Source organism: Vicugna pacos, chromosome 32 (assembly GCF_048564905.1).
Source record: "Vicugna pacos chromosome 32, VicPac4, whole genome shotgun sequence".
Lineage (NCBI taxonomy): Eukaryota > Metazoa > Chordata > Mammalia > Artiodactyla > Camelidae > Vicugna > Vicugna pacos.
Genome location: NC_133018.1, coordinates 24,003,068 through 24,025,832, shown reverse-complemented (window position 1 = coordinate 24,025,832; position 22,765 = coordinate 24,003,068). Strand labels below are relative to the sequence as shown.

Here is a 22,765-nt window from a genome sequence, read left to right as displayed (position 1 = left end):
AATTAAAAAGTTTTTACTCTAAAATTTCTGTACAGAAGATTTTTAATATTTCCTGTTCTAAAGAATGAATCAAGCTAAATTAAACTGGGGAACCGTATTTATAGAACACCTAGAGTAAAACATACTGATTTATTGTTAGCTGTATTAAATTCATTCTGCGAATAAAACTCCTGTCATTAAGGAAATTGAAACCAACAGAATATTGAGGCCAAGGACACAGACAGCTCAAAGGAAAAGAAATGCAAATGATTTTTAGAGATATGGAAAGAAGCTCAACTTTGCTCATAATTTTAAAACGCATGTTTAAAACTGCAATGAGCTGGCCTGTTCGCTTGTCAGGCTGGCAAACAAAAAGTTATATACACTGAGTTGGCAGGTTCTACCACTTTTTTGGTGAGAGTTCAAATCTGCACAGCCTTTCTGGAGGGCAGGATGGTAATATCTATCAAAACTTTAAGTGCACACTCCATGCAATCCAGTCATTCCACGCCTGGGAATTTATTCTGCAGATTCACTCATGCACGTGATCAAAGACGTACATGCAAAAGTAACAGCTGCATTTTTTTTAATAGTATCAAGAATCTGCCAACAGCATACATGCTCACTAACAGCAGGCTGGGCAAATACGGGGCGTCTCTATAATGGTCTAGTGTGTAGCTGGTAAATATTGAGGCTCATATACAGGCATGGATATAGAATGTTCTTCAGGTTACATTGTTACATTTTTAAAACTCAAAGTGAGAAAAAATGTATGTGCTATGAACTATTTGTGTAAAATACAGTTGTCAGCGGTCAGGGAGGAAGGGAAGAGGAAAAGAGAAGTGGGCAGGTCTGGATGGACACCCTAGAAACTGATAACCGTATTTTGGGGGAGAAGAAATTGAGGAAGTGGGTATAAGATGTGAGAAGCTTTATATTTCTGTTGTATTTGAATGTTCAGACCTGTATTCTTTTAAAAAGTATTTTAAGGCTGGCTTCACAATTCAAACAACCATAGGTGATGTCCACGCTAAATTTTCAGACGAAAATGGAAGTGCCCCGTCTAACTTTCTGTCTGCAGGATGCAAACCACGCACCCAGCCCCACATCATCGGGTCTGCTGTTCAGTTTGCATCAGTGAGGCGGTCCCTCCCGGATTATGGACATGGGTCCAAACTGGAAGTCAAGAGACTTAGCAGACTTCCGCTGGGAATGGTTCTCGCCAGCACTGCAATCGTGAGAATGCGAAACACAGTGTTCAGACATGCTCACTTTCATTTCTACCATGCTTTCTTGGGAAATCTAGGATATTCATTTTGAAGAGGAGAAAACATCCCAGACTTGTTATTCAGTTCATCTGGGGGAGGGGGGGAGTCAGAAAAGGAACTAATAACATCTGTGCCCAAAGAACAGACGTTGTATCTTCAGCATCCTCATCCTTAGAAAGTAAACCCTGTGGGTAATGAATCTGTTCCTGCCAGCTCCGTTTACAAATGGCCACGTCCGTTCTGGGCAGCAGTGCTGACAGAATCAAGGGACTGTGTCTGCCCCGTCCAAGCCAGCCCAGGGATGGGAAGTGTGAGTGATGGGAAGGGGGGTCTGTGGTCAGGAGGGGCGGCCACTCCACACCACTGCACTGTGGACGAGGGTGAAACTCCCACCACGCTGGTCCCAAGATGTCTGGTTAACGATCAGCACTGAGTTAGTCCAATAGACTGCAAAGAAGGAATGGAGGGGGTGATGACTGAAATATCCACAGGGGCCAGGGACACGAGGAGGTACCTGGACCGAGGCCAGGCATGGTGTTCAAGACGGTTTCCAGCCTGGAAGGCACAGGCGGGGACCCACCAGGACAGAGGCTGGAAACAAAGGAATCACCCCGAGTTCCGGTACTGAAGTCTCGAGGCGGGAGGGGTGGAGGCTGGGGCAAGTCGGACACTGTGTGTCCCCTCCAAAGAAGAGGGCTGCTCCCCAGGACAGCAGATCACCCCTCTGCAGGGAGGTCCCAGGACGAAGCCAGGCCGCCCACTTCCAAAGGCAAGCCAGGAACCCAGGTTTTTTCATTTGAAATCTCCCCAAATGTTAATGCTAGCAATTAAGGGTTGTTGTTTTTTTTTTAAAATTAAAACATTGCGAGATGTCACCAAGTGCCAAAGAACTGAATGTAACATGAAGATGCCTTTTTATAACCTAAGGGGCAAATCACCCATCACCCTGAAACTGTCAGAAGAAGATCTCATTCTCTGCAAATAATTCACGCTGGCTGTTTTTCCAAAAAGAAGGTGACATGAGATCTCAGGGTTGTACAATCACCTTGGTTTTCACCAGATAAACTCTCATACAGACTAAATGTCTGCTTAGACAAGGCAGCAGCCGTGTGATAACCCAGCTCACACAGGGACTTCACAACGTCCCCGGCCCTAAAAGATAAGCTAGGAGAGGGGTTTTCAGCCTGCATCGCCACATCAGTTCTTCAGGGACAACTTCCCGTCTGGGTTGAATGTTCCCTGGATCCAGTTTGATGAGATAAGGAGGGAGGGAGGGAGGGAGGTAAGGAGGGAGGAAAGGAGAGGCATCGATATTCAGAAAGAGAAGGGGGAAGGGTATAGCTCAGTGGCAGAGTGCACGCTCAGCACCCAGGAGGTCCCGGGTTCAATCCCCAGTGCCTCCTCCAGGTGGAAATCAATGGAGAAACCTCACTAGCTCCCCTTCAGCAAACAAACAATATTCAGAAAGAGACACTGCAATAGACGCGTTGCAACTGACTGTACTTCAATTTAAAGCAGTAATAAGTATCGCAAGTGACAGCAGTGACAGCGGCCGGCAAATCCTTCTTTGACACTGGTTGGAAAGTAAAACAGTAACAGTAAAAGGAAACATTTATCACCAAAAACAGAAAATATTCAAAAAGAAAGTGAACCAAGCCTTTCATTTTTTTCCCGCTCAGTTTTTCTTCCTGATTTCCCAGTTCTATCCCGTCCCTGTTACTCTTTGTGTCACTGAAGCGAAGCCCTTACGCCTCGCATCTGTGCAGGGAAATATGTCCTGTGTTCTGCTGACTATTCCGCAGAAATCTACGCCACCCAGAGGAAGACTGGTCCCGGCCAGCCGCTGGGCAGGTGGCGGCTCCGTCCTGCTCTGCCCGTGACACACCAAGCTCACCGCCACGGCAGGGCTGGCCTGCCGTCCCCACTGCCCGGAAGGCTCTTCTCTCACTGTGCAAAACTCACTCTGTGATTCGGGCCTCAGCCCCCAGGACACCTCCTCTGAGGGGCCTTCCCTGACCACTCCTGGCCACCACCACAATCCACGCTCTCTCCCACTTGCTCGTTTTGTGTCCTCGCGGTGCGTACTGCTATTTGAACGCTCTTGTTTGTTAGTATGCTTGCTTGCTGCTTCCCTCCTGCATCAGGCTCTTTGCAGCTTGAGCACAGAGACCTTGTTCCGTTTGCGCGGTCTCCCCACGTCCAAAACGGGCTGGCACGTGTCTGTGTGTGCACCAGAAATTCAGGGTTTTGCATCTGAAATCTCCTCTCAATCTTGATGTCAGCAATTAATTTTCTTAAACGATATAGGTAGTGGGGGAGGGTACAGCTCAGGGGTAGAGTGTGCGCTTAGATGCACGAAGCCCTGGGTTCAATCCCCAGCACCTCCATTTAAAGATAAATTTTTTTAACTATACAGGTAGAATGAATGATGAAATGCGATCATGAATAAACAAAAGAATAAACCAGAAAGACTACATATGTAATTCTGATGCCGCCCAAATCTGTATTTGCCTAATTTTCACATTCAGTAGGGCATAAACATTACTTTTTACCAATTCCATCATAAACACTTTTGTGTTTGCACCAGGCGGATGAAGAATGAGGTTTCTGCCTTGACCTTGTGGTTCCAACGGTCCTTTAGAGGCTATGTATACAGCACTATGCTGGTGACAAACGCCAACTGGACATACTGTGCTGATCATTGCACAAAAGGTACAGATATCAAACCATTATGCTGAACACCTGAAACAAATGTATATTTTTCCCCTTAATGGAAGCACTGGAGGTTGAACCCAGGACCTTGTGCACACCTAGCACGTGCTCTACCCCTGAGCTATACCCCTCCACCAAAGCTAATACAATTTGAAATGCCAGTTATATCTCAATTAAAAAATAAAAATAAAGGAAAAAAACTATTGATTCACCCAGGAAAAAAAAAGCCACTCTGTAAACAGAGGGAATTATAATTACCATAATCACGTGTTGGCCGCCTGGCCCTCTAACTGGGGCCAGTGAGGGGCGCGGCACTGCCTCCTGGAGATGAAACCAGCTGCCCACGTCCCCCAGGGCCAGGAAACTTGTGGACGATGACATGGGTTTTAAGTCCCCCTTTCCTCATTACAAAAGTCATCTGTTTATAAACTTTTTTTAAATGACGTGCAATCTCTTGGCTGGTACCATTCATGGATTAGATCTACCCACGGTCACAGTTTCCGAACACCGTCCTCGGGGCCCGAGCAAGAACTCGGGCAGCCTGTGGCCAGAGAAAAGGTTTCAGATGTGGGGTGGGGTCCCCAGCTTCCCCTCTCTGGGCCTCACCTCCATCTGCTGTCAAATGGGGAGGTGGGCTAGATAGAGCTTTGTGGTCCTTCCAGCCACAGCATGCTGTAATGTCTCCAAAATGACAGAACACAGATAACGCAAAGACTCAAAAGGATCTGAGGTTGTTTTCCAACTATTGGTGAAACTAAATGCCTCCCTGCATGGGGGGAGAGAAAGACCCGGGAAATGCAGACAGCCGAGCCAGATAATGAAGCCAGACCCCCAGCTGGGCACTGAAATCACCAGGCTGGCCATCTTCAGTGATTCAGCTCAGCAGAAGGCCAGCAAATCAGCTGACGGCGCTCATCCAGCCAGCGGGCACTTAACTAAGCACCTACTGTGCGTAAGCACGGTGCTGGGAAGCAGGAAATGCGGACTCATCCGGTTAGGGCCTCAGAAAGGACGGTCTGGCGTGGGTGTGCTGGAAAACAGGCTGCCCTTCAGGAGACTAGGGATCCAGCCTCTACTGGGGACCCCCGCTTCAGGCTCACCTAACAGCCAGGGCACCCGTCCCCCAGCCCCTCCACACCATGACCGCCTCAAGTCACCACTGTGCCGTACCGGCCGTGCGCCCTAGAGCCAGCCACTGACTCTCTGGGAGAGAGCACGTCCTCACCTGCAGCAGGAGAGTGACGAGGCCCCTTCCAGGCGCTGGGGGTTGTACGGGGTCGACGTAACCCCACCCCACACGCCATCATCTTGGCGTTCTTACTTCCCACTTCGCGTTCCTCACAATAAAAGGCTACAGTTCACATAGCCACGGCCACACTCACAAGTACTCAGGCCGTGTCCACATCTCTTCCCACTCGATCCGCAGATACACACCACCACATACAAAACAGATAAACAGCAAGGTCCTACTGTGCAGCACGGGGAGCTGTATTCAATAGCTTGTAATAACCTATAACGGAAAAGAATCTGAAAGGAGCACATGTGTATAATGAAATACTATGCTGTGCACCAGAAATTAACACAACACTGTAAATCAACTACACTCCAATTAAAAATATATATATATTTTTAAAAAACCCCAAATTTCTTCCCATTAGGAACAGGGTCTCTGCGCATTGATGCGTGCCTAGGCGGTCACCCTCGGGAAGGCCGGCTGGGGGTCGGGCTTCTTCCGCCAGGCTCCCCTCGGGATGCTGCAGGTGTCCTGGGCAGAAGCAGAAACGCAGCAAGGCTCCCAGGGGCCGACGCTGCAGCGACAGTGGGGGGTCTGACCTGTCAGCAGGAAGGGGCTGAGCAGGGTCCACGACGGAGGAAGAGAAGACAAGGTAAAAGGACTGGAGAGGGAGAGGGAGGGAATAGGAGAGAAAGGATGGCAGGAAAGGAAAGGGGAGACAGGGAGACGGAAGGACAGAAGGTGGGAGGGAGGGAGGAGGGAGGGAGGAGGGAGGAGAGGGAGAAAAGGAAAAGCAGCAATAACGTCTCGTCCACAGGGGATGAAGACCCAGCTAGGTTCTTCTCAGTGGGAAGGAGGGAAGGCAGAAGAGAAGGAAATAAAGGGCACCACACAGTCGGGGTGACGGAGGACGAGAAGAGCGAGCGTGCGACGGCTGGAGAACTCGTCAGGAGCAGCGCCCTCCAAGCGCCGAGCGCCGCGCGCCAGGCGGCCCGGGGCTTAGCAGCCAGCACCCCGGGCCCAGTTCTCCACACGGGCTTTGGCGCTCGTTGATTCTTTTTAGTAACACTTCTGTGATCGTCAGTATCATTACTACTTCTCTACAGTGGTTAGCTGACCGAGGAACGCTTTTTTCCCAACCCTAAGTTAAGACGTGAGAGGAGCAGTTTCTCCATGGAACCAGGACTGAATTCAAGCCATTCCTTGAAGTTGAGGGTCAAGGATGCGAGTGGACATGGGTGGACATGGGTGGGCACGGTGGCCTCCACATGGCCAAGGCCTGAAGTGGGAAACACCTACAGCTTCCTCTCCGCCTGCCCGGGCCGGGGCCTCAAGGGGGCCTGGTGTCTCTGCGTGACATCCCCGGCCAGAGGGCTGCCCCCATCTCCCCTGGGAAGCCAGCAGGAGCCTCCAGGCGTGGAGAAGCGAGAGGGGCTCTCTTTCACGTGGTGCTGGATGGAGTTCTCCATCCCCAACCACAGAAAGCCCTTTTCTTTCTTTCAGCATTTTGGAATGGGGAGCCGGTGCAAATGCACTGCCTTCACACCCTTTCAACAGAAGATTTAACTTGAACGTGGGGACGAGAGAGAAACGGCAACACCAGAACCACTAAGGGCAGGTGGAGGCGGGGGACAGCGGGATGTCCCCACACCACCGTGAGCGCAGCGTCCCTCCGAAGGGGACGGAGCCCCACCCCACGTCCGCCTTCACCCGCAGGGCGCTGCTGCTCCCTCCAGACCTGAGCTGTCCCCTGGGACCTGCGTGGGCCGGGGTGCCGTGCCCACAACCTCCGGTGAGTCGTTAATGCCCAGCTCTCCGGGGAGGCGGGCAGTGCTGCCCGTAGGAGAAATCGTGGGTCAGAGGCGTGCTCACCCTGAGGCCGGGGCTGTTCTCACAGCTCCCGAGCAAGGACTTGGGGTCCCCTCCACCACACACAAGCCAGCCAAGCAGCAAATGGGATCGAGGACCAGCCAAGCAAATTCCCGCCACCCTCACACGGGCCTCCGCCTCTACGCGCTGGGCCTCTGGCTGCAGAGGAGGCAGCGGAAGGCTTCATGCCCTCTCCGCCCGCCCCGGCGGAGAGCCTAGTGCCAGTACTTGCAGGCCGAGGACTCACGGCGGCAGAAGAAACGTGGGCCCGGCAGCAGGGAAGCACGCAGGCAGAGGGTTTCCTCGGAAGGGCGGGAGGGGCCAAGTTCCCATGCTGGGACTGGGACAGAACAGGGCGGGGAGGGAGCACTAAGTCCGCTCCAGCGAATCTGCGCAGGAGACGCACGATGGGGGCCCGAGACAGAGCTACTCCCTCCACCTGAGCTCACCCCGTTTCCTGAATCACAAGGTTTCAAATGCCCCAGAGCCAGAGGCCCCCGGGCGCGCACCGGGAGACCTGCTTCTCCAAGTCGGACGAGGGCGGTGAAGCAGAGTGACCCGGAGGGCAAGGTGTCAGGGCAGCTGGGGGCCAGAGGCGCCCCAGGAAGGGCCCCTCGCCCACAGGTGCAGAAACAGACAAGCAAACTGCTTCCAGACCCCCGCGCTGCGCGGAGCGGGAGGGGAGCTGCCTTACCTGGATGGGCCTGTGACCTGGCGACGGCTCCGTGCACCTGCGCACAAAACACCACACTGTGAGACCCGCGGGGAGCCTCGCGGCAGAACCCAGCCCGCCGGGGTGAGAGCGGCCGGGACGTTACCTGGAAGCCGCAGTGAAGTAAGAGCAGCCAGGGACGCCAGCAGCAAAGGGGCAGCAGCTTCCTCATGGTGTTTCTCCCCCCACGAGGTGAAAATGTGGTCCGAGGGGAATTCCTGAGGGTCTCTGGCCAAGTGTCCTCTTTAGCTTTCACTTCCTTGGGAAAGCGACATTTTCACAGGTTCCAGAAAGAAAGAAAAAACCCCCACAATCTGTTTCTCCAAAGTTTGTGAACCACAGAGAGTTAACGCAGGGAGTCAGCCGTGGGGAGCTGACCGGGGTTTGTCCCTCGCCTTCAGGCGCTTCAGTCTCCGGTGACCGCTAAACACACCGCGGGCGCGGGCGGGCCGGGGCCGGGGAGGAGCAGCAGCCCCGGCGGCAGCGCTCAGCCTCAGGCTCGCAGAGGGAGGTCGTGGCCCCTCACGGTTTCCTTTCTATGTCAAGAGTCCTCATTGTCTCCATGCAGGTTTGGAGTTGGACGGTTCTCTCCTTCCTAGACGTGGGAGGACTTTTCTGGAGCCCCCGCGGGCGCCCCAGCTGGTGCGTCTCTGCCCAGCTCCTGGCGGTCTGACCCCGGCTCACAGCTCGTGCGTCCGTCCTGTCTGTCCGTCCCCGGCGCCCGGAGTGGAGAGAGTGAGTGATGTCAGGCCCGCTCGGCAAACTTCGCTCTGCTCTGCTTCTCTATTTATATCCCGTGGCTGCTCCGCCCTTCCTGGGTCCTAACTCCGGTCTGTTAAGAGCAACTGGAAACGTTTTCAGGACCTTAGGTTCAGAAGCAGAGGGAACGGACCTGCGCTGTGTCCACGTTAGGTGCCTTCCAACAACACCCTCAGAAGTCGGCACAAATACCAACAAATACAAAACGTACGTCAAACCATAAACCCTGTGGAGAGCTGAATTTTGTCTGCCCAAAGAAAGAGAGATGATCTAGGGGGTGGGGAAAGACAATAAACTGCATCCCCGTGCCCTCCGCATGATTCTGGCATTTTCCTCTTTAACCCTTTCCCAGGCGAATGAAACCATTTACAAGGTGCTCTGTGCGATCACACCAGACCCTAGGTCCCAGCCAGCACAGCGAACCGGACAGCGTTTTCAAGGGGACAGCAGAGCAGCAGACCCTGCACCTCATTTCACAAGAGACCAAAATTTTATCTAATCTACACTGCAAACGTGTACACACACACACACACACACAAACACACGGTTACAGTCACAGCTGTAATGTGCTGTGATTTAACTAACACCTCCCTGTAGCACTGCCAGTGTTCACTAGCTGTGTGTTCTTAGGCAAGTTACTGAACCTCTCTGTTTCAAATTCCTCATCTGTAAAATGGAAGTAATCGTTCCTGCTCCCGAGGGTTGTAATAAGAAATGAGATGATACAGACAAGGCTGTCAAAAGCAGTGCTTGGAAAATATGCAGCACCCCATAAAGGCTAGCTATTTTTTGCAATGAAAAAAGACACAGCACTCAATAAATGTTAGCTCGGATTATTATTATTACTGTAAAGTAGACAATAACACCCATTAAACGTTAGCTAATAGTATTATCTCCTCCGTCCTGACTTTAAATGGGAACAGTCTTGAGGCCAAGCACTTCCTAAAGAGGGTAAGAAAATGACTTCCAGTCTCCATGGGGGAGAAAAAAATGTGATGTCAAACCGGGAAGTGATTATTTTTAACTTGTGCCTGCAGCCCACAGCCTCGCGGATGATCTGAGGGCCTGACCCCCCCGCACCGCTGCAGCAGGGCTCCAGAAAACTCCCCCCGCACGGTTCTCTATCTCTTCGCAGTTGAGAAAATGATCAATTCCACTGTTGTAATTACGACCTTTATCCTGTTGCCTCGGCTGGTGGCCTCGGGGAAACGAATCTACAGCCTTTATCTCTGCATTTCAGCAGCCTTCTGCGCCTCCAGTTGCCTCCCGCTGGAAGAAAGGGAAGCAGGCAGCAGGAACCGCAGGAGATGCAGGTTTTCTCGGGGAAGCTCTTCATCTGCAAAGAATTAGACAGATTGCTAATGATGTGGAGCTCGCCCATTGCCCAGACTGGACCCCTGCCAGTACATTGCTTTTTTTTTTTAACAGGGGGAGGCAATTCGGTCTATTTATTTTTAGAGGAGGGCCAGGGATTGAACCCTGGACCTCATGCATGCTAAGCATGCGCCCTACCATTTGAGCTATACCCTCCCCTCCCCCAGTACATTCCTTTTTTAACCATAAAATTCAGCATCAGGTAATGGGAGGTATCGCAACACAGTAATAGTCATGTGAACTGGATATAAATCAGATTCGGCAGAGCCTGCCCTCACTCACCGTGGACTTACCTTCCATCTCAACCCCTGCAGAGCAGGTTTGCACGGATTCACACCACTCAGCTTTCCCACTGAGTGCTCGGGTGCCGAGACGAGCCCGCCCTCGTGGAAGGCAGCCCGCCCCGCAGTGGGAGACGCTGGAGATGGCGCCGGCGGAGCGTGGTCCGGGCGCCGGGACCGTGGACCCTCTGTGTGCTGGCCTCATCATCTCCTTCACGTCAGCCCCAAGAGCATCTTGACGCTCATGCTTCCCCTCCTTAAAGCCCTTCCTCTTCTGTCACATTTTTCTCGGTGCCGCTGCTGCCCGACGCCCTTTATACCTTCAATGTTTATGTCGTTTGCTGTCAGTGTCTCCCCATAAGAGCAGGGAAATTCTTCTGTCTTGTTTTCTCTGTATCCTCAGCCCCTAGAACAGGGCTAGTACTTAATATTCAAGATATTATTCAAACAATTTCTAGGTTTTTATGGACATATAGTTGATTTATAATGTGTTAGTTTCTGGTGTACAGCATAGTGATTCAGTTATGCATATATATTCTTTTTCAACATAGGCTATTACAAGCTATTGAATAGAGTCCCCTGTGCTGTACAGTAGGACCTTGTTGTTTATCTATTTTATATACAGTAGTGTGTATCTGCTAATCCCGGACTCCCAATTTAGCCCTCCCCACTCCCCTTTCCTCTCTGGTAACCGTAAGCTTGTTTTCCATGTCTGTGAGTTTGTTTCTGTTTTATAATTAAGTTAACTTGTGTCATTTCTTTAGTTTCCCCATACAAGTGATACCATATGATTTTTGTCTTTCTCTGACTGGCTTACTTCACTTAGTATGGTCATCTCTAGGTCCATCCATGTTGCTGCAAATGGCATTTCATTCTTTTTTATGGCTGAGTAGTATTCCATTGCATAGATATACCACATCTCCTTTATCCAGCCATTTGTCAATGGACATTTAGGTGGCTTCCATGTCTTGGCTGTTGTAAACAGTGCTGCTATGAACATTGGGGTGCATGTGTCTTTTTGAGTTTTCTCCAGATATATGCCCAGGAGAGGGACTGCTGAATCATACGGTAAGTCCATTTTTAGTTCTTTAAGGATTCTCCACACTGTTCTCCACAGTGGCTGCACCAAATTGCATTCCCACCAACAGTGTAGGGGGGCTCCCTTTTCTCCACACCCTCTCCAGCATTTACCATCAACAATATCTCTTGAATGAGCGTATGTGTTTAACTCAAGGGGTGGAAAAAAGTATATCAGGTTTGTACTGGGATAGATATTAATTAAATATTTTAAATGGGACCCTAATGTGAGATTTTTAAAAATAAATAAATAAATAAAACTTGTAGTCATAGAAGCAAAGCAGAATGGTGGTTTTGGGGGAGTCGGGGGTGGACTGGGGAGAGGTTGGTAAAAGGGTACAAACTCTCCATTATAAGATGACTCGGTCTGAGGAGCTAAAGTACCACACGGTGGCTGTGGCTGATGAAACTGTGTGGTGTAATTGAAAAAGAACGTAAGTGGGCTCCCCCCCCCAAAAAAAGGTAAACATGTGAGGCGTGAGTTGAAGGACGTGTTAACTTGACTCTACTGCGGGAACCCCTTCACAAGCACACACACGTATAGCAGGTCACCACGCTGCACACCCGACGTGTGTTACAGTTTTGTCAACTATACATCAATAAAGCCGAACAAATGCAAAGGAACTTTAAATTCCAGTTAGGATCTATTCAGTAAACTTTTACAAGGATGAAGCCAAGTGTGAAGCCGGCTGAAAATGGGGACATAATTAGATGACTCACCCACATCCAGACAAGCGTCCGCGTGCCCGGCAAGAGGACAGCCCGCCCCCCACGAAGGAAAACGCCGCAGAGCTGCCCAGACGCAGGGCAGGGCTGGAGAAGCAGTGAGGACCACCAGTCCTTAACGCCTGACTCTCATCACCCCTGCACACCTCCCCACCCTCCACACGCCCTGCAGCAAAGCATCAGACCTGTGAGGAGCCGCTGAGCCCTGCTGATCCCCACATTGGGTTCCCAGAGCCCGCCCGGGAAGCACACCCTGAAATCACACGCACAACTTTGTCCAAATGCAGACTATGTGAAATTTTAGGGGAAGAGTGTGCATAGATTTCGTCTAAATTCCAAAGAGGAGGGGAGAGGTAAAAGCTTAAGAAGTTGTCGAGGTGGGGAGGAGGGTTTTACGCAAGGCTGTGCACGGCCGACGTGGCTAATGGCCTACCCAGATCTAGTCTCTCCCTTCTCCCCAGGCAGAACCCCGCGTGCATCCGGGTGCCCGTAAGCTCAGTGAAAAGTGATCGCTTCCCTTCAGTCAGGGTGGCCAAGTGGAGACACACAGCAAGATACAGGGAGAGGTGTCTGGCACGGGCGTCCGAGAAAACGCTTGTCATCTTCGCTCTTCCTGAAGCCTGTTGCCCTGGACCTTCTTTCTGGCCAGAATGTGAAAGTGATAAGAAGGGATGGAGAAGGGCCTTCAAGAAGGACACGGAGCTCACCCTCTCTCAGAACCCGTCAAAAATGCATCCACACGTGAAACAATTCTCACGGAATACGTACTGAACTTTGGCAGAAGCCCTTGTACAAGTGGAAACACAAGGAAAACCTTAAAACCAGACAAAGACCTGCTGTGTAGCACAGGGAACTCCATTCAATACTTTGTAACAGCCTATGATGAAAAAGAACTTGAAAAGGAGTACATATATATATATACGTACAGCTGAACACATATGTGTATGAACACGTGTGAGTACGCGGTACACCAGACATTAACACAACGCTGGAAACTGACTATTCCTGAAGAGACGGGGAAGCTCTCCTGCAGTCGCAGGAATGGGAAAACCAAACTTTTGCTCCGAGGACGTAGAAAGCTGGAAAGAGCATTTCCCACCCTGCAACAAGAACAGCCCTTTAACCTACAAAACCGTGACTTATCCTGACCCCATGAACAGGGAGCATTTGAGAGACCCTGCCTGGCTGGAGGCGTGAGGAAGACAGACCCCTCCAAGGAGAGAGGGGGCGTGGGCCTTGGCTCACGTGAGGCAGAGCACGGGAAGAAGTGGGGCTCCAGCAGGTAAGGAGAATTTGGCAAAAGAACTGCAGTGAGGGGGAGGGTACAGCTCAAGGGTGGGGCATGTGCTTAGCATGCACGAGGTCCTGGGTTCAGTCCCCAGTCTCTCCAGTATAAACAAACAAACAAACAAACAAACAAACCTAATTACCCCAGCACCACCGGAAAAAAAAAGAATTGCAATGACTTTGGAATGTCTGGTGTGAATGAGGCTGAGAGCACAGGGTCCCGGCTGCTGCAAACAAAGGGGAGGTCACACCCCCCCTTCTCTGTGACCCCAACAGGAACTCAGAGGAAAATGAGGGTGGGGGGAGCTTGGAGACAGTCTCTCAGTGGGGCCCACTGGAGAAGTGAGTGGCCACCACCACGAAGGCATCATGCCTGCCTGGACCTTCTCCCCCAGGGACCACAGTCCTGGAGTCGCTGGAGGACAGCCAGCACTGCATCCCAGGGCACCAGGAGCACCTCTGTGGCAGGAAACAGGGGAGACACCACCCTTTGACCCCAGAGAGGCAGGGAGATCCCCTTCTCCTGGGAGAGGGGCAGAGCCGCTGAGGAAATCCACCTGTGACAAGGGACTTGGGCCACCTGAGACTGAGGCTGACCAGGGAAACAGAATTCCCACTGCCTGACTTCCAGGCCAGCAGGACTCAGCACCCTAGTGATGGGAGAAGCGAGAGCATGAGATGTTCTGGCAGATGAGAAAGGCCTAAAACTGAAAGTGGAGCAGGAACACTCTGCCAAAGCAAACCCCACCCTAAGAGCAAGGTTATGCCAGAGGCAGCCGAAGCCAGTGGTGCACAGAGGTAACCACGGCAACAGAACCCAAACCCAGCTCTGCTGCTAACCAGACTGGCTTAACACGCACACACATGCATGCACACACGCGTAGTCATGCTCATGTGACACACACAGCATGTGCCTGCATGCACACACATGCATTTACACACTTGCACACACAGGCACAAGCACACATGTGCACTAGTGCACACACACAAACCAGTGACCTAGCAGAAAAGAGCTGTACCCATTTCCCGGCATGAATACTACTTACCTCAGTCTGCACTGTTTCCCGCCTGATGCCCAGCACTCATTCTAAAATTGTGACACACAAAAAAAGCAAGAAAACCCAACACGCTGTCAAGAGACAGAGCAATCAAAACTGGAAGTCAGAAAGGTTCCAGTAACACTGACTAATATGTTAAATGCTTTCCTGGGACGTGCGACAGCCCCTATGGACAGGAGGGAAAGGTCTGCAGAGAGACGAGGAGCACACGAAGGAGCAGAATGGAAATGCTCTCACTAAAGATGCAGCTGATAACAGATCGAACACTCCTGCTCTGGGCTCAGCAGGAGACTCAACGCCGGTGGGGAAGGAATCCGCGAACCCTACAATAAGTCAATTAAAATGAGCCGAGCCGAAACACAAAGTCAAAAAAAAAAGAATTTTTTTAAGAAAACAGAGCATGAAGAAGCGTATCTCACTATCAGATATTCTGATGCTGAAATTGAAATTCCAGATGTAGACAGGAGAGAGTGAGGCAGAACAAGGCATTTGAAAAGATAACAGACAAGAAAGTCCACAAATAATGAAATACATTCAACCACAGACCCAAGAAGCTCAGACAATCCCAAGAAAGATAAACACCAAACACACCGCACACGTGCGCACACACGTCACACCACACATGCACACACACCATGTAAACACACTACATAAACACGCCTGGACACATGATCACCAAAAGAGAAATCACGAAGGCAGCAAGAGGAAAATACACATCACGTACAGAGGAGCCAGTAGACTTCTTATCAGAAACTGTGCAAGTCAAGAGACAATGTGGTGAAACATCCGGAGTTTGGGGCGTGAGGAGGAGGGGCCCTGCAGCCCAGAACTCTGTATCTAGTAACATTATTTTTCAAAGTGAAAGAAAGGCTGGGAGTCGGGGGACTGAGGAGTGACCGGTCCTGGGTATAATTTCTCTGGGGGGAGGGTGAAAATGTTCTGAAACTAGACAGTAGTTATGGCTGCATAACTTCGTGAATATACCAAAAAATCACTCAATTTTGCACCTTAAAGAAGTGAGTTTTATGGTGCTTGAATTTTACCTCAATAAAAAATGAAAGACAGGGGGCGGGATTAAGATGGCAGAGCAAAAAGAGGCTGGGCTCCCCTTCCCCACAAGAACACATCAAAAATACATGTACGTGTGAAACAGCTCTCACCGAAAACCAGCCGGAGACTGGCAGAAAAACTCTTGTACAACCAAGGCTGTAAAAAAAATCCAGGTGGAGTCAGGTAGGAAGGGGAGAGATGTGATCGGGTCAAGACCTGTGCCCCTAGGCGGGGACGCAGAGGAGGAAAGGGATTACGTAGGGGGAAGACCCTCCCTGGGGAGCGAGCAGCTCAGACCACAGACGGGCCATCCCGGTCCCGGGGTCTGACAGTGGGAACACGGGTCCCATTAGCTGGTTGGAAAGCCAGTGGGACTAACAGGAGGGCCGTAAGAAACCTAGACTCCCCTTGTAATGAGTGTGCACACACACGTGCTCACATCCGGGAACACGGCAGAGGCAGCAGACTGAAACTGCCCGGGACTCTGGCCAGTCCCCGTGGCCACCCCCGCACACACGTGCCTGCTCTCACCTGTGCAGCTCCGGTGCGGCTCCCCACGAGGACGGAAGCCACCATGGCCAGGGAGGGTGTGCAGCTGTCGGGGACAGGGGTGGTGACAACCCAGCACTGCATCCAAACAAGGCGAGAGTGGCCGTTACCAATGTTCTCGGAGGCAGCGGGTCAGGACCCCTGGCTGGTGGGCCGAGACCACCCCAGCGGTCGTCCAGGCCTGCACCAGGTGCTCACTCTGGGCCTTTCAGTCCAGCCCTGTTCCCCTCTGGGGCGAAGGTGCCCTGGCTGGGAGAGGGAGCGTGCACACTCAGAGGGCATGGAGCCGGCTCGAACATGACCCTCTGGGCTTCTGCTCCAGCACCTGGGGACCCATCCCCAAGCCCACTAGGGTGGTGAGAGCCCTGAGCAGAGGAGAAGGCCCTCCTTCTCCAGCATCACCTCCCACCAAGGTGCCAGCTGCCGGCGCATTGTGGGGCAAGACAAGGCCCTCAGATCCAGCTCTCCCACCAAAGCCACTGGGCACAGGCAGACTTTGTAGGGAGGCTCCCACACAAGGACACACCTTCAAGACCAGGCTAGGTAGCTGTTTCTCCTCATTTCATAGAGATAGAGAAAGCCTCAAGGAGTGAGAAAACAGGAATATATTTCAGAGGAAAGAACAAGAAAAAAAAAAAAACTAAGGAACAACTAATGAAACAGAGATAAATAATTTACCAGATAAAGAGTTCAAAGCATCAGTAATAAGAACGCCATCTGAGCCAGGGAAAGGGTAGATGAACACAGTGAGAATTTTAACAAAGAGCCAGAAAACGTAAAAAAGAACCAGTCAGAGGTGAGGTGAGGAATTCAATAAACAAAATGAAAAACACACTAGAAGGAAGTAACAGCAGACTAAAGAAAAGAAGAAGAAGTGATCTGGAAGATGGAATGATGGAAATGATCCAATCAGAGCAGCGAAAGAAGACCAGAGTTTTTTAAAAAGAGGACCGTTTAAGGGACCTCTGGGAGGATGTCAAGTGCACAACATTCACATGGTAGCGGTTTCAGAAGGAGGAGAGAGAGAGAGGAAGGGGCTGAAAAAGTACTTGATGAAGTTATGGGTGAAAACTTTCAAAACTGTAGAATAAAACAGATATCCAGGTACAAAACAAACAAACAAACAAACACACAGAGAATCCCAAAAAGATGAACCCAAAGGCACACACACCAAGACATATAATTAAAACGGCAAAAGTTAAAGAGAAAGAGAGAATTCTAGATGCAGCATGAAGTACAATGCATGAAAAATATCCCAAAAGAGGGGAGGGAGAAAGTGGGGGTCCAGGTGTGAGGTGTCTGCACCGCACAGGAAATGGTATAATACGTCCGGAAGGTAACCTGTGATCTACTAAGAGACATATCCGATGACAACCACTGGAGGGGGAAAACGTGTTGTAAACCTTAGGGCAACCCCCGGGGGGAACGTCGTAGAGGCATACATAATAAGCGAATAAAAATACACCAAGCGGACGCATAGCAAATTCCGAGTTAATCCAAAAGGGGCTCAAAAACCAGAAGGCAGGGAAGATGAAGGCGAGATGAAACAAACAGAGTTAACCGTCTAGAAGAGCAGGTTGTGTTCAGTCCTCGCACTGAGTCTGGAGGGTGTGAGCACAGCGGAGACAAGGCAGAGACTCCCAGCCTGGATGAAACAGAAAGACTGAAGCCTAGCACTGTCTACAAGAAACGCATTTTAAATACAAGGACGTAGCTAGGTTAGAAGCAAAAGTAGACGGGGAGGATGCAGCTCGCAAACACTGCGCAACAGAAAGCACGGTGGCTCTGCTGTCAGACAAAGGAGGCTTCGGGACAAGGGGAGAGTCGGAGTAAAGAGAATCCGTAGATGAGGGCAAAGCAACAACACGTAACAATCCTAAACACGCTCTCATCTGACAGAAGAACTGTGGGATACATGGTACAAAAATGGGAATACATGGCGGGAAACCTAGGCAAAGCTGCAGTTGAACCTGGAGTCCGTCTCTCAGCAAACAATAAAGTAGGGAGACAGTCGCAAAGGCTCCAGGATCCTGACCGACACTATTAACCCGCGTGACTAATGGCACTGATAAAACACTCCACTGCAGAGAAGTGACGTCCTGTTTGAGCGCACATACAACATTAACCAACACAGGTCATAAAAAGAACCTCCGCAAACATAAAATATCAAATCAAATAAGGTACGTGCTCTAATCAGTGGAGTTAAACTAGAAATCCAAACGGAAGAAGGACATCTGGATTCGAGGTGATGAAGATGTTCTGAGATTAGACTATGGCAATGTCTACACAGCTCTGTCAATACACTAAAAATACTGAACTGTACACTTTAAATGGGGAACTTTATATAAATTGGTTGAACTAACAAGTGAGTTTATCAAAGTCACAGGAAACAAGGTCAAAATAAAGAATTTATTGTAGTTTGACAGGCTAGCAGTGCGTGATTAGAAATTAAAATATGAAAATATCATTTATAATAGTGCCAAAAATGAAATAGGTATAAATCTAACAAAATATGTGCAAAGAGCACCTAAGTCAGTGGAAAGATGCACCGTGCTGTTGGACTGGATAACTGAACACTGTGAAGATGTCAGTTCTCCCCCAGAGAATCCCGCTCAAATCCCAACTGTACAATCCCAACCAAAATCCCACCAGGGTTTTTGGATAGAAATCGACCAGCTCATTCTGAAATGTATATGGAACGGCGAAGAGACCAGAACAGCCAAAACTATTTTGGAAAACATGTGCAAAGTTGGAGAACTTTAATACCTGATTTCAAGACTTGCTATAGAGTGTGGTATTAGCAAAAAATTATACACTTATGTGGATGAAACAGAAGAGAGAATGCAGAAGTAGCCCCAGTCTACGTTGTTAATTGATTTCCAACAAAAGTGCAAAAGGAACACAATAGAGAAATGATAGCTTTTTCAACATATGGAGCTGGAACAATTGGACATTCACATGCCAAAAACAAAAAAAAAGACTCTCAACCCATACCTCACAACACAGCAAAATTTAACTCAAATTGAATCATAGTTGTAAACATAAAACCTAAAAGTATAAAACTTCTAGAAGAAAACACAGGGGGAAATCTCTATGACCTTGAGTAAGGCAAAGACAAACAAAACATACAAACCACGAAAGAAAAACAAAAATGAGAAATTGAACCTCATCAAAATCTGAAACCTAAGCTCTTCGAAAGACAGTGCTGAGGAAATGAAAAGACCGAAGACTGAAAGAAGATATTTACAAAGTGCGTATCTTGATCAAAGACTCACAAATCTCGATTAAACAAACAACTCAATACAAAATTGGTAAAGGATCTTGAGAAGACATTTCACCAAAGAAGACACACTGCTGGAAAATCAGCACGGGAAAACACGCTTAACAGCTGTAGTCATGATGCAAATGCAAATTAGAAGCGCAGAGAGACACTAGCACACCCTGTCAGGCGGGAGGAAACTACAAAAGCAGATGCGGGTGAGGAGATAAAACAACTGGGACCCCCAGACACTGCTGTGACGGACAGCTCAGCCGTTGCAATGCGCTTTTGCAGCTTCATATAAACCTAAACGTCTACCCGCCATGTGACCCAGCAACCCCACTACGAGGTACCCAAGAAAAATGAAACACGTTCGCACAGAAGCCTGCATGCAGAGGTCCGTAGCGGCTTTAGCCATAATCTCCAAATACGAGAAGCACCTCAAAGGTCCTTCAGCTTGTGAATGGACTGAAAACTATATTCATAAAAGGTATACCCATAAAAGAGTCCATCTCAGGTTTCCTAAAATGGAAAAACATTGATACACACAACAACACAAATCTCAAATTCCTTGTCCCACGTGAAAGAATGAGTTCATTTATTTGGGGTTTTTTTGTGTTTTTTGCCCTTTTTCAGTTTTATTATGTAGAATTCTTACAGTTCGATTGCATGTACACAGTATATTACATGGAAATACATATATACAGTACACTGACCATTTTTTCAGTTTTCATATATGTACTAATTATTGTTTCTAAGAACAGATTAGATCTTTAGCTTTTTACACTTACATAGTGATCAAAGGAATAAAGCCAGCTACAAAATAAGAATCAACAGAATGCAGTAAGAGAAAGAAGAATGCCATGTGACATTTATACGGAGAACCTAAAAAATAATAACCATTATAATAAGGACACAAATGAACGAATTATTATTTTGATTTCTTGAATATGTGTAAGCACATTTGACTGTCCTTTATGATTGGATTACCACGTTCTATATGGCATTCTTATAAAAACGAAACAGTAGAGACAGGAAACAGATCAGTGGTTGTCAAGGTAGGGGTGAAAGGAGATATTAACAAAGTGGCACAGGGAAATTTGGGGGGGTGTTAACGTTGTTCGTTATCTTGTTATGGTCATAGTCGCATGACTCTATGTGTTTGTCAAAACTCATAGAACTGTACTCTAAACAGGGTGATTTTTTTTCCTATATATGAATTATATCTAGTAAACCTGCCCCCAAAGTCCCATAGGCTAATAATGGCAGAGCCAAAGGTTAGAAGCTTAAAGGCTGGATCTTTGATGACGTCATGGAACTGCCCTACCCGCCCCTCTATTTGGCTAAGCCACTAGAGTCTAGTTTCAGTTACGTGTACTTGAAAATAATCTCCAGCTGATACAGGATGACATGCTGATTTGGGTCACATCGTGCTCACTCACCTTAGATGATTTCTCAGTCCAGAGTGAGTTTTCCACTTTGTCTCTGAGCTCAGTCACTTTTTCACAGTCATGGGCACCTACCCACAAGCCCACCTTCATTTTCATCTACCTGCAACAGAGGAATAAACAACTCTAGATATTAGCAGGTGGGGCCTTAAGAGACAGTGAGGTACAAAGTGATCATCATCTGCCATCATCACCACCATCACCGTGCGAGCAATTAACGTATTATCCAGCAAACACTATGATTTGCCATTTAGAAGTGAAATCGGCTGCAGAGGAAAAGACAATCATCTTGCCCTTTTTAAAAAATCGTGCTAGACCACTGCAGGAAAACCAGCAATGAGTCAATACTCTGCTGTCTCTCTCCGTGAACAGCAATGTCAAGTTCCACGAAAACCTTCAGAGATGGAGCTGCATTTCAGGGGCTTTATTCTGGGAGAGCCTCCACCAACAAATATTCTAATCCTGAAATTCTTAAAGACCCTACACATAGAATTTAATTAGAAATTTTTTTAAAGATATTTGGATTTGAAATCCAATTGAGTTTCACCACCATTTTGTCATTTATTAGCCTCTTATAACCTAAACCATAGCCCAAAAAGTATCATAGTACCCTTTCCCCAAAACCTCCTCCTTTAAGCCAATGTCAACCAGGGTACTTTCTGTTGCAAATGACAGAAAATCAAACTCAAAACTGCGTAGACAAAGGGAAAAAAATGTTATGAATTTACTCAAGTTGTGAAAAGTCCAGAGGATAGTGCAGCCATAGCCAGAACTCAGTCAACATCATCAGAAACTTGGTGTCTCTCTATTTTTCAGTCTCCACTTACCTTCTGTTGGCCCGATTCTCTAGGAATGGTGAAAAAGCAACAGAAAAAGTGGATACATGTGTAAATGTACTGTTCGTCCCCCTGCTCAAGTTCTTTAAACATGTTGACATGCATAAAGAGAGGAGGTAAAGGGATCTACAGAGTGCCAAGGTATCTGCACTCAAACTGAAGTAGCAAGACATTAATTCTAAACAGACTGTGAAAAGCTGAGAATGCATATTGCAATCCCTAGAGCTGCCACTGAAAAATTATGCAGACACAGTTAAAATCAAAAATAACAAATAAAGTGAAACGCTAAAATATAATCCAAAAGAAGTCAGGGAAGAGGAAACAGAGGGACAAAAAATTTAAACAAACGGAAAATAATGATAAAATGGTAAGTTAGATACAACACACCAATGTTAAGACAGAAATTGTCAGATTAGATTTTGTATGATGATCTAAGTATGTGCCGGCTACAAGAAACTCACCCAAACATAATGATACAGGTAAGTTAAAAGTAAGAAAAATGGAAAAATTTATATGATGCAAACACTAATCCAAAAAAAGAAAAAACTGCACTGGTTATATTAATACCAGACAAGGTAGACTTCAGAACAAAGAAAGTTCCTGAAGATAAAGACGAATTCCACATAGATAATAGAGTCGATTCATCAAGAAGACATAACAATACTAAACGAGCATGCACCTAACTACAGAGCTTCAAAACACATGAAGAGAAAACTGACAGAAATGAAAGCAGAAGTGGACAAATCTGCAACATGAATTGGACACTTCAACACTCCTCTCTCAGTAACGGAGCTAGGAGACGAAAGCTAGCAAGGGGTTTAGAAGAAATGAAAAACAACCATCTGGATCCAATTGGCATGTGTGGGACACCCCACCCAGCAACAGCAGAATGCACGAGTGCACATGAAGCATTCACCAGCATGGACCAAATCCTGGGCCATAAAACAGAGCTCAGCCAATTTACATAAGTGAAGTCATCCAAAGCATACTCTCCAGACGCCATGAAACTAAACTAGAAATCAATAATGGAAAAGGAACAGAACAATTTCCAGTCACTTGGAAATTAAACAGCATTCTCCCAACAATCCCATAGGTGGAAGAGGAATACTCGAGGGGAATTGGAAAATATTCTGAACTGAGCGGAAAGGAAAATACAACATATACAAATGTGTGGGTTACAGCTAACCCAGTGCTTAAAGAGAAATTGATAGCACAGAATAGTTACATTAAGAGAAGGAAACATCCCATCAATAAACTAAGCTTCTGTGTTAAGACCGAAAAAGAAAT

General features: G+C 48.3%; 1 protein-coding gene across 2 annotated transcripts in view; it reads right to left on the bottom strand.

The window, feature by feature from the left end:
* ADGRD1 (adhesion G protein-coupled receptor D1) overlaps positions 1-8,522 on the bottom strand; it is a 125,640-nt gene extending 117,118 nt beyond the window's left edge. For both annotated transcript variants that reach the window (XM_072953375.1, XM_072953376.1), the window contains exons 1-2: positions 7,881-8,522; positions 7,757-7,793 (exon numbers count right to left, since the gene is read on the bottom strand). In XM_072953375.1, coding sequence (XP_072809476.1) covers positions 7,757-7,793; positions 7,881-7,946 — 103 coding nt within the window. In that variant the 5' untranslated portion in view covers positions 7,947-8,522. The remainder of the gene's footprint in view (positions 1-7,756; positions 7,794-7,880) is intronic.
* Between the last annotated feature and the right edge of the window lie 14,243 nt (positions 8,523-22,765).